General features: G+C 41.9%; 2 protein-coding genes across 2 annotated transcripts; one reads left to right on the top strand and one right to left on the bottom strand.

Annotated features, from left to right (window-relative positions):
- Positions 1–1394: 1394 nt before the first annotated feature.
- LOC110498744 (dnaJ homolog subfamily C member 9-like) lies at positions 1395–4582 on the top strand. The gene is made up of 2 exons (XM_036955540.1): positions 1395–1424; positions 4325–4582. Exons 1-2 carry the CDS (start codon positions 1395–1397, stop codon positions 4580–4582), a joined length of 288 nt encoding a protein of 95 aa, XP_036811435.1.
- A 1136-nt stretch (positions 4583–5718) lies between these two features.
- LOC110498743 (nucleoside diphosphate-linked moiety X motif 13-like) lies at positions 5719–12157 on the bottom strand. The gene is made up of 5 exons (XM_036955539.1): positions 12151–12157; positions 8137–8234; positions 7019–7130; positions 6665–6813; positions 5719–6095 (listed from the first exon to the last, which is right to left on the bottom strand). The coding sequence occupies exons 1-5, from the start codon at positions 12155–12157 to the stop codon at positions 5973–5975; spliced, it is 489 nt and encodes a 162-aa protein (XP_036811434.1). The 3' UTR covers positions 5719–5972.
- Positions 12158–12397: the final 240 nt, after the last annotated feature.

The following is a 12397-nucleotide window of genomic DNA, read 5'->3' as shown; positions in this document are numbered from 1 at the left end:
TGTCCACATATTCTCAGTCAGAACCGTCCAGAGTAGTGATGCTAGGCGGGCGGGCAGGTGCGGGCAGCAATAGGTTGAAGAGCATGCATTTTTTACTAGCATTTAAGAGCAGTTGGAGGCCACAGAAGGAGTGGTGTGTGGCATTGAAGCTTTTTTATTTTTTATTTCACCTTTATTTAACCAGGTAGGCTAGTTGAGAACACGTTCTCATTTACAACTGCGACCTGGCCAAGATAAAGCATAGCAGTGTGAACAGACAACAACACAGAGTTACACATGGAGTAAACAATAAACAAGTCAATAACATAGTAGAAAAAAAGAGAACTAGGCATGGGGAGGTAGGCGAATAATTACAATTTAGCAGATTAACACTGGAGTGAAAACTGATCAGATGGTCATGTGCAGGAAGATATACTGGTGTGCAAAAGAGCAGAAAAGTAAATAAATAGAAACAGTATGGGGATGAGGTAGGTAAATTGGGTGGGCTAGATAGCAGATGTTTAAAGTTGGTGAGGGAGATAAAAGTCTCCAACTTCACCGATTTTTGCAATTCGTTCCAATCACAGGCAGCAGAGAACTGGAAGGAAAGGCGGCCAAATGAGGTGTTGGCTTTAGGGATGATCAGTGAGATACACCTGCTGGAGCGCGTGCTACGGGTGGGTGTTGCCATCGTGACCAGTGAACTGAGATAAGGCGGAGCTTTACCTAGCATGGACTTGTAGATGACATGGAGCCAGTGGGTCTGGCAACGAATATGTAGCGAGGACCAGCCGACTACAGCATACAGGTCGCAGTGGTGGGTGGTATAAGGTGCTTTAGTAACAAAACGGATGGCACTGTGATAAACTGCATCCAGTTTGCTGAATAGAGTATTGGAAGCTATTTTGTAGATGACATCGCCGAAGTCGAGGATCGGTAGGATAGTTAGTTTTACTAGGGTAAGTTTGGCGGCGTGAGTGAAGGAGGCTTTGTTGCGGAATAGAAAGCCGACTCTAGATTTGATTTTAGATTGGAGATGTTTGATATGGGTCTGGAAGGGGAGTTTACAATCTAGCCAGACACCTAGGTACTTATAGATGTCCACATATTCTAGGTCGGAACCATCCAGGGTGGTGATGCTAGTCGGGCGTGCGGGTGCAGGCAGCGAACGGTTGAAAAGCATGCATTTGGTTTTACTAGCGTTTAAGAGCAGTTGGAGGCCACGAAAGGAGTGTTGTATGGCATTGAAGCTCATTTGGAGGTTAGATAGCACAGTGTCCAAGGAAGGGCCAGAAGTACACAGAATGGTTTCGTCTGCGTAGAGGTGAATCAGGGAATCGCCCGCAGCAAGAGCAACATTATTGACATATACAGAGAAAAGAGTCGGCACGAGAATTGAACCCTGTGGCACCGCCATGGAGACTGCAGGAAAACCGGACAACAAGGTATGGTGGGATTCGAAATGGTCGGTGATCTGTTTGTTATCTTGGCTTTCGAAGACTTTAGAAAGGCAGGGCAGGATGGATATAAGTCTGTAACAGTTTGGGTCTAGAGTGTCTCTCCCTTTGAAGAGGGGGATGACCGCAGCAGCTTCCCAATCTTTAGGGATCTCAGACGATACGAAAGAGAGGTTGAACAGGCTAGTAATAGGGGTTGCAACAATTTCTGTGGATCATTTTAGAAAGAGAGCATCCAGATTGTCTAGCTCAGCTGATTTGTAAGTATCCAGATTTTGCAGCTCTTTCAGAACATCAGCTGTCTAGATTTGGGTGAAGGAGAAACACAAATATGCCTTACTTGCAATACGGTTTTGTAACCCTTTCGAACTTAACTTTCATATAAGCCAGAAATACTCTTTTAAATACAAAATATACTTAATGTGTGCAGTTTAGCAAAGTTGCACCGCCTAGGCTACAACACATCCTCTTACCTTGCGCTAGCATTTCCATAGAACCATTCCATTCCACATTTCTGGTGTTTCTCAAAATATAGCCGGGTGTAACTTTCCTAAACTGCGTACAGTAAGTGTATTGGTTGTATTTGAAAAAATATTTCTCACATATGAAAGTTAAGTTCCAAATGTTTCCAGAACTGTGTCGCATGCTAGGCGTATTTGCGTTTAGACGGAGCATTTTGGCAGTATCTGAGCATCAGGGCTTTCCCTTCAGCTCAGGTGGCAGACAGCTTTCCCACACATTGTTGACATGCTAGGGGAAGCAGATATGGGTTTAATGGATCAGTGTGAGATGCTGTACAAGATGTCAAACCCGTATGATGTAATTGGTGTCACAAAGGACGCATCAGAAGCAGACGTTCGACAGGTTATTATAAAGTCTCACTACAAGTCCACCCTGATATGAGCACCAGGTGACGAGCAAGCCACTGCCAAGTTCCAGTTTGGCAAGCCAACCTAAAAAAATAGTGTGAATGTTTGTTTACCTTTCAAACCTTGTTTTATATATCAGGAGGAGCAGGTCTCTGATTATGATCAGTTTATGTCCTGTTTGGTGTCTTGCTATGTTACGAAATAGGGAAGATGTACGCAGTGTTGAGTGACAAAGACAAAAGCTGACCAATATCGTAACGGAAGATTATTGGAGAACAATGTTTCTTAAGGTAGTCAAGTCAAGATTTCTTAACCAGCTTTTTTCCAGTGCCTGGTAAGTCTTTACACCCGCCTTACAGAGTTTTCACATTCTGCAGCCTTAAAATGAAAATTACTATGAATTAACACTGTCCTCAAGGCTCCGTTTTAGGACCACTATTGTTTTCACTATAGCAGTGAAAGTCAACATCGGAAACATAATGTTGACTTTCACTGCTATGCGGACGACACATAGCTGTACATTTTTATGAAACTGTAATGGGTGTGTACTGGTGGCAAGGTAGTCAGGCACAGGAGAGTGAACATGGTATAAACTGAGTAGTTTAATAAATGCTAAAATAAACTCTGAAAACCAATATATACAAAAATAATATAAAACGGGACAAAACCCGTCGCAAACCAGAACATGACTTGCACAAAACATACAACAAACAATCACTGAGACATGAGGGGAAACAGACGGTTAAATACACAACATGTAATTGATGGGATTGAAACCAAGTGTGATGGGAGACAAGACAAAACCAATGGAAAATGAAAAATGGATCAGCGATGGCTAGAAGGTCGGTGATATCGACCGCCGAACACCACCCGAACAAGGAGAGCGACCAACTTCGGCGGAAGTCGTGACAGAAACATGGTGAAGCCCAAATATTGTCCTCCCTGGATGCCTATGTTTCAGACATAAGGAACTGGATGTTGGCAAATCTGCTACTTTTAAACTCGGACAAAACAGAGATGCTAGTTCTAGGTCCCAAGAAACAAAGAGATATTCTGTTGAATCTGAAAATGAATCTTGTTGGTTATACAGTCGTCTCAAATAAAACTGTGAAGGACCTCGGCGTTACTCTGGACCCTGATCTCTCTTTTGACGAACATATCAAGACTGTTTCAAGGACAGCTTTTTTCCATCTGCGTAACATTGCAAAAATCAGAAATGTTCTGTCCAAAAATTATGCAGAAAAATGTATCCATGCTTTTGTCACTTCTATGTTAGACTACTGCAATGCTCTACTTTCGGCTACCCGGATGAAGCACTAAATAAACTTCAGTTAGTGCTAAACACGGCTGCTAGAATCTTGACTAGAACAAAAAAAAATGGATCATATTACTCCAGTGCTAGCCTCTCTACACTGGCTTCTGTCAAGGCTAGGGCTGATTTCAAGTTTTTACTGCTAACCTACAAAGCATTACATGGGCTTGCTCCTACCTATCTTTCCGATTTGGTCCTGCCGTACATACCTACACGTTATGGAACCCTGACCTGTTCACCGGACGTGCTACCTGTCCCGGACCTGCTGTTTTCAACTCTCTAGAGACAATAGGAGCGGTAGAGATACTCTGAAAGATCAGCTATGAAAAGTCAACTGACATTTACTCCTGAGTTGCTGACCTGTTGCACCCTCTACAACCACTGTGATTATTATTATTTGACCATGCTGGTCATCTATGAACATTTGAACATCTTGGCCATGTTCTGTTACAATCTCTATCCGTCACAGCCAGAAGAGGACTGGCCACCCCTCATAGCCTGGTTCCTCTCTAGATTTCTTCCTAGGTTTTGGCCTTTCTAGGGAGTTTTTCCTAGCCACCGTGCTTCTACACCTGCATTGCTTGCTGTTTGGGGTTTTAGGCTGGGTTTCTGTACAGCACTTTGTGACATCAGCTGTTGTAAAAAGGTATTTGATTGATTGATACATTCAGGTCTCAGGCCTGGACATGATTACAGTTATGTCATAGGAGACTGCTTTCTCTTTGCAAATCACACAGCAAGACATCCTGAACTTTGAGAAGTCCTACAAGAACTGTGAGGATGAGAAGCATGATCTGATGCGGGTCTATGTGGAGCACAAAGGCGACATGGACAGGATCATGGAGAACGTGCTGTGTGCCACCCTGGAGGATGAGACACAGATCAGAGCCATCCTCAAGAGTGCCATCTGCTCCAAGGGGCTGCAGGCTCACAAGGCTTTCACCAACGCAAGGTGTGTGAACTAATCTACTACTCTAAATCTATTTTTAGTTAGTTTTATCTCATGCTCATCACAGACATACAGCTGATACAGTGCCTTGCGAAAGTATTCGGCCCCCTTGAACTTTGCGACCTTTTGCCACATTTCAGGCTTCAAACATAAAGATATAAAACTGTATTTTTTTGTGAAGAATCAACAACAAGTGGGACACAATCATGAAGTGGAATGACATTTATTGGATATTTCAAACTTTAAAAAAAAATTACAAGTGATGAAACAATTAAACAATTAAAACATGCTCCGGAACTTTCACGAATAGTAAGTATTTTTTAAACCTCCCGCATAATCTATGAGCAGAATTACTGTTTTACCTCAATTAGCCACAAGCTGTGTCCAGCAACATTTTCCGCCACGTGGGCCAGCTATTAACCACTTGAGTTTCAACCAATGAGCTTCAGCCCCTCGCCATTTGAGTGACAGCTAGTAAGATGCACACACAGCAGAGCGAGAGAGAAAGAGCAATGCAATTCACGGGGTGCACATACAGTGGGAACAAAAAGTATGTGAACCCTTTCGAACTACCTGGATTTCTGCATTAATTGGTCATAACATTTAGACAAACACAGTCTGCTTAAACTAATAACACACAATTATAATTGTTCATGTCTTGTTCATGTCTTGAACACACCGTGTGTACACATTCACAGTGCAGGTTGAAAAAAGTATGTTAACCCTTGGATTTAACAACAGGTTGACCCTCCTTTGGCAGCAATAACCTCAACCAAACGTTTTCTGTAATGGCGGATCAGACCTGCACAATGGTCAGGAGGAATTTTGGACTATTCCTCTTTACAAAACTGTTTCAATATTCTTGGGATGTCTGGTGTGAACTGCTCTCTTGAGGTCATGCCACAGCATCTCAACCGGGTTGAGGTCAGGACTGACTGGGCCATTCCAGAAGGCATATTTTCTTCTGTTCAAGCCATTCTGTTGTTGATTTACTTCTGTCTTTTGGGTTGTAGTCCTGTTGCATCAGGACAAAAAAGTATACAAAAGTACTGCAGAATCTCTTGAAATGTATGCAAAAATGTGTTTTACATATGGCAATCTTGAATACGAAAGAAAAATGTAGCATTTTATTCTAGCCATTTAAAGGCATTCAATTAATTACTGAAATACATGTCAAAAATTAAAGCAAGTCCCTATCGCACATACATTTTTACACAAGTGAGATGTATTTCTTGTTCACTGGTCCTCGCAGTGTCTGTTATTGACCCCGGAATGTTCATTGGTTTTATCAAAATCTATCATCCCATCTGTGTATGTCACCAAGCACTTAACAAAGTACAGTATTGCTGCCTGATCTTTTAAAATCATTGGTATGTTACATTTGCAGATTTGATGCTGTCCGCCGTCTACCCATCTTGCTCTGATTTGAGAGGTTGTTGATCGGTCCATTCCTGGTTCAGCCTGTTAGCTATGGCGTAGCTTGGTGGAACCCAGAACCCTCTTTTGTTGTTCCAAGGTGGTGCCTTGATCTTCAGAGCCTCTTGGACTTCATGAAGGCTGAACCACCGTTAGTTCCGTTTTCAACATGTAATATCCTGTTTCAATATACACTGTGTATTGGCATAGGAACATTTTAATAATAATATATTTATTTTATATAGCGCTTTTCATTACAAGTAGAATCTCAAATTCGCTTTAAAAATGAAATGAACAAAAAATGATTTAAAACAAATAGGGATCTAGCAGTTCTTGGACACAAAATCTACAACCATGGATATGCAGAGCTGGGTTACCAACCTGATTTTGTTATGTTTCAATATGTGTCACTATGTGTTATGTGTCACTCAGATACTGTCGCATATACCTGCATTAACCATGGCGAAATGTGTAGAATTGCAGGAAATTATCTTTAGAACGCAAAAATGTTATCTTCACCGGCCCAGAAACAGGCCTAAAAAATATTATTGCCCAGAACCCCAGATTTACATTAGTCCGGCCCTGTGGATAAGGCTTCGTCTAGATGTCTTGCACACACTCAAGCGACATGAATGTATTCAACACAGAGAGGGTTAGCGTAGAGAGGCAGCCACTGACTTACCTGTGTCTTTTCTGGGTTGGCGGCGGCGTGACAGGCCATCATGAAGGAGCTCTGTGGGAAGGGCCAGTGCTGAGAGCCTGAGTACGGGATAGACTCCAACCCCACATCCTCAGCTATCTCCTTGCGGAGTGTCTCCTCCATGGGCTCACCTGTTGCGGGAAACACATTCAGGAACCTATACCAGTTCTTACGCTAACAGTAATATAATAGTCTTAACGAGTACAGTTATGGATAAGTAAGGTACATCGCTCATGCTGTTTACAGCTGGGACGTATATTTGTATGTAATAGACATGTTATAAATAGTCAATACAGATGCTTCATTAGTTTAAAATGTGTGACATGTGAGACTCACCCGTGTCACAGATGCCTGCCAGTGCAGTGTACATCCACAGTGGGAAGAAGGACTGCCTCACCAGGAAACACCTTTTCCCATCAGACACTTGTACGATCACCACCGAAAACATCTGTAAAAGAAAACGAAATAGACGACGAAATTACTTTTCTCTCAGCTTGGGTAATGTACTAACTACATATTTCATGACCAAAGCCCCATTGAACTGCATTTATTATGGGTCCCCATTAGCTGCTGCCAAGGCAGCAGCTACTCTTCCTAGGGTCCAGCAAAATTAAGACAGTTATACATTTTTTTAAACATTACAATACATTCACAACAGATTCTGGACTTGGGGGACTGTGAAGAGACCTCCGGTGGCATTTATTGTAGTGTATGCTTGGGTGTCCGAGCTGTGTACCAGTAGTTCAAACAGACAGCTTGTGCATTCAACATGTCAATACCTCTCACAAAAAACAATGCAGAGCAGAGCTTTATTATGGACAGACTTCTTCCCAACCCTAGCTACTGTTATATCAATATGTATTGACCATGACAGTTAACAATCCAGAGTTATTACAAGTAGTTTAGTCTCCTCAACTTGCTCAATTACCACATGATTCAGTCTGGGCGGCAGGGTACCTTGTCAGACGGGGCGGCAGGGTAGCCTAGTGGTTAGAGCGTTGGACAAGCAAGCGAGTTCAAACCCCCGTGCTGACAAGGTACAAATCTGTCGTTCTGCCCCTGAACAGGCAGTTCCTAGGCCGTCATTGAAAATAAGAATTTGTTCTTAACTGACTTGCCTAGTTGAATAAAGGTAAAATAAAATGATTGGTTGGCTATTTGAGCCATTAAAGGGGGCTTTATGGGAATGTATTAAATGCAGAGTTTTGATCAAACAGTTATGAAGAAGTCGCAAACAGCACAGTAGCACGACAACGCAGAAGTGTGACGTTTTCACGTCGTGTTATGAGATCTGCTGACACACACGGACTGCCAGACTGGTTTCTATGGGCGGGCAGCCAAGTGGAGCTGCAGAAGCCCCTGACGATCAAAACACACACCCAGGTATAAGAGCAAACACGATACAGTACAATACTAGATTGGAGAGACTTGACTCAAATATCCACTCTGGCTACAAGGGGTGCCTCAGGCCCTCTCAGTAGGAAGAAGGCTTTCCTCAGGTCTATGAAGGTTCCTCCACACAGCCTCTCCACATCAACCTGCTCTATAGACCCTACAACAACACAGAGAGACAATGTGTCAACCTGAACTCTGACCCATGAGACACAGAGGACAATTTAATTGGAGAATGAGATGGATTGTTATTTCAAATGGGAATGTACTATTCTAACAGTGATGCCATGAAGTAATTTGTTATATGTAGTGATGTTCTCTTACCAACATCAATCAAATTTAATCAAATGTATTTATAAAGCCATTCTTACATTCTTGATGTCACAAAGTGCTGTACAGAAATCCAGCCTAAAACGCCAAACAGCAAACAATGCAGGTGTAGAAGCACGGTGGCTAGTAAAAATTCCCTAGAAAGGCATAAACATAAAGATATAAAACTGTATTTTTTTGTGAAGAATCAACAACAAGTGGGACACAATCATGAAGTGGAACGACATTTATTGGATATTTCAAACTTTTTTAACAAATCAAAAACTGAAAAATTGGGCGTGCAAAATTATTCAGCCCCCTTAAGTAAATACTTTGTAGCGCCACCTTTTGCTGCGATTACAGCTGTAAGTCGCTTGGGGTATGCCTCTATCAGTTTTGCACATTGAGAGACTGAAATGTTTTCCCATTCCTCCTTGCAAAACAGCTCTAGCTCAGTGAGGTTGGATGGAGAGCATTTGTGAACAGCAGTTTTCAGTTCTTTCCACAGATTCTCGATTTGATTCAGGTCTGGACTTTTACTTGGCCATTCTAACACCTGGATATGTTTATTTTTGAACCATTCCATTGTAGATTTTGCTTTATGTTTTGGATCATTGTCTTGTTGGAAGACAAATCTCCGTCCCAGTCTCAGGTCTTTTGCAGACTCCATCAGGGTTTCTTCCAGAATGGTCCTGTATTTGGCTCCATCCATCTTCCCATCAATTTGAACCATCTTCCCTGTCCCTGCTGAAGAAAAGCAGGCCCAAACCATGATGCTGCCACCACCATGTTTGACAGTGGGGATGGTGTGTTCAGCTGTGTTGCTTTTACGCCAAACATAACGTTTTGCATTGTTGCCAAAAAGTTCAATTTTGGTTTCATCTGACCAGAGCACCTTCTTCCACATGTTTGGTGTGTCTCCCAGGTGGCTTGTGGCAAACATTAAACAACACTTTTTATGGATATCTTTAAGAAATGGCTTTCTTCTTGCCACTCTTCCATAAAGGCCAGATTTGTGCAATATACGACTGATTGTTGTCCTATGGACAGAGTCTCCCACCTCAGCTGTAGATCTCTGCAGTTCATCCAGAGTGATCATGGGCCTCTTGGCTGCATCTCTGATCAGTCTTCTCCTTGTATGAGCTGAAAGTTTAGAGGGACGGCCAGGTCTTGGTAGATTTGCAGTGGTCTGATACTCCTTCCATTTCAATATTATCGCTTGCACAGTGCTCCTTGGGATGTTTAAAGCTTGGGAAATCTTTTTGTATCCAAATCCGGCTTTAAACTTCTTCACAACAGTATCTCGGACCTGCCTGGTGTGTTCCTTGTTCTTCATGATGCTCTCTGCGCTTTTAACGGACCTCTGAGACTATCACAGTGGAGGTGCATTTATACGGAGACTTGATTACACACAGGTGGATTGTATTTATCATCATTAGTCATTTAGGTCAACATTGGATCATTCAGAGATCCTCACTGAACTTCTGGAGAGAGTTTGCTGCACTGAAAGTAAAGGGGCTGAATAATTTTGCACGCCCAATTTTTCAGTTTTGGATTTGTTAAAAAAGTTGGAAATATCTAATAAATGCCGTTCCACTTCATGATTGTGTCCCACTTGTTGTTGATTCTTCACAAAAAAAATACAGTTTTATATCTTTATGTTTGAAGCCTGAAATGTGGCAAAAGGTCGCAAAGTTCAAGGGGGCCGAATACTTTCGCAAGGCACTGTATTCCCATGCTGTGCAACCTACAAGTTTGTGTTGCTATATAAATCTCTGTTGAAAGTTGTGCATGTCAAGAAATGCCCGTTTCTTTTATATCATTACAATAATGTCACTCTCAAATGAGAAATTCGGGAAGTGGGAGGGTGCTCTTATTGTTGTATAATGTCTTAGTCTCAATTCTAACCTCCATGCCACAGGGAAAATACTTCCAGACTGCAATGCTGCTCGACATGCGTCATCATCCTCTATCTTATTCAGGAGCCTAAATCAGACATGCCATAACTTTAGCTTTTGAATCCCATTCAACTGTTATTTAACTTACGGTGTGCTTATAAAATGGGTGTGGTATATCTGCGGGTGAACTGAACTGACTGAACTACAATCTAATAATTTTAAAAAAGGATCCAAGTGAAAGACAAAGTTGATGATAGTGGAAACTGTCTTTGTAGCACTGTCATGGCTTGACCAGGGAGGGCTACTTCCAATCAGAGTATGTGGGCGGAGCTGGAGCAGGGCCTGATCAATTTGACAGGTGGGTGGAGCGAGATTCCCAAAGGCTGGAGCATTGGCTTTCTCACTGGCTCCAATTTCGCTCCAGTAGCGCTCCAGTAGCACTCACTTCACGAGCTCAGGGCATGCCTGCCCCAGCATGCATTTGTAGTCTACTCGTGTTCTGCTATAGCCCCTTGTTTTTAGCTAGTCATGGAGTTCGCTTTATATTTTCATTAAGTAACTGATAAAACACACAGGTGCTAAATCAAGGTGACTTAACAAGATGAGGACCAATATCAAGAGAGGGAGTGCGGTGATGTAGAGTTCACAACTAAATAATCATTGTGGAATCCGAATACTTACTACTTGCACATGCTAAAATAAAGGAATGAGGTGGGTAGATAACTAAGGGTATCATTGTAGCAAAGTATTTATAAACAAAAAATCTGAACTCTTAAACGTTCCTTAATTTTCGTTCTATTATCTATACAACAGGCCATAATTGATTTTGTCCCAATAGGTCTGGCATATTCCCATGTTCAAGGAGCTTTCTGTTTTGATTGGGTTATTTTGCCTATAAACATTTAGGCCTACCTATAGAAAAAATATAAATACAACTCTGCCCAGCCTGGCCAAAAGGGTGTTTAGCATCCCCAGTTGCTCTTCAAGTGTGGAGATGATATTCTCCGCTGCTGACAAGTGTTGTGCCGAAAATCTCCCCCCTGCCAGAATTCTCCCCCCATTCTCGTTCTTTATTGCTGCGACTTGCTTGCTAGTTGAGATTTCTGCGCTCCACTCCGTTGTCAGTTTAGCCTACGTTTCACTGATTTTAGTAGCATAAAGCATTTTTGTCTGCAGTTCTCGGTTTGGATATTTGCTTCAAGTGTATGTGGCGCCCTGGACGATCCCCCAACAGCTGTTCTCCAGATACCATCGTGTGACCCTGAAGCCACAGACAGGCCAAAATGATTTCAAAGGCACTAATAGGTCATTTTTCTCTTAATTTATATTTAATTCTAAGTCAGTCACATCCTATATGCGCAATTTATATACTATAATGATTTAATAAAAAGTGTTTAGATGCTGAACACTTTATGTCCCAACCAGTCTATTGTGTCGCAATCGCAAATGCATCACAATGTATTACTTTGTAGGCTATAGCTTTGAGAATTGAAATAATATAACCTAAATAAATAATTTGTTCTTAGGCTCCCTGTCTGGCTCCTGCCCTATTTATATGGTTTATATGCTGTTTAATATAACATGGAGCCTATTTGAAAATATCACCACTTACATTCACCTTTTGTTTATTCAAATACTTTTCATTCAAATCCGTATGGATTGGTTTCAATACTTAAACAAATTGGTAGGTCAAGGTAGTCACAAAAATAGATGGGTGTTCGGTAAACTTTAATGAATGGAGCGAATTTGGAGCAGCAGTTTTTCCCCCCCCCCATGTGAGCCTAAAAACAGGAGACGTAGGAAAGGGCATGGAGTGCCAGACCAGTGCTTGTCCATGATCGAGATTTCCAACCGCTCAACTCTGCTCACATGCCATGGTTCCAATGGAGCAGAGCCTGCAAAGGCGTTTATAGCGTCTTGAGTTCTACTAGGAAACATTTCGTTCGGAACATGATTAAATCAATGCAGTAAAACCACAATCAATTTACCTAAAAGTATGTTATTGCAGTGATATGCGTTTGACCTTCACGTCTGTGTTCATGAATAATCGCATAGAGGTGCTCACAGTACACTTTGTGTACACCTCGTTGACTTTAAAAATGGAGGTTGTTTCGTA

The sequence above is a fragment of the Oncorhynchus mykiss genome, chromosome 20 (assembly GCF_013265735.2).
Source record: "Oncorhynchus mykiss isolate Arlee chromosome 20, USDA_OmykA_1.1, whole genome shotgun sequence".
NCBI lineage: Eukaryota > Metazoa > Chordata > Actinopteri > Salmoniformes > Salmonidae > Oncorhynchus > Oncorhynchus mykiss.
The sequence above is the reverse complement of the archived record's forward strand: the minus strand, read 5'-3'. Positions and strand labels throughout refer to the sequence as shown.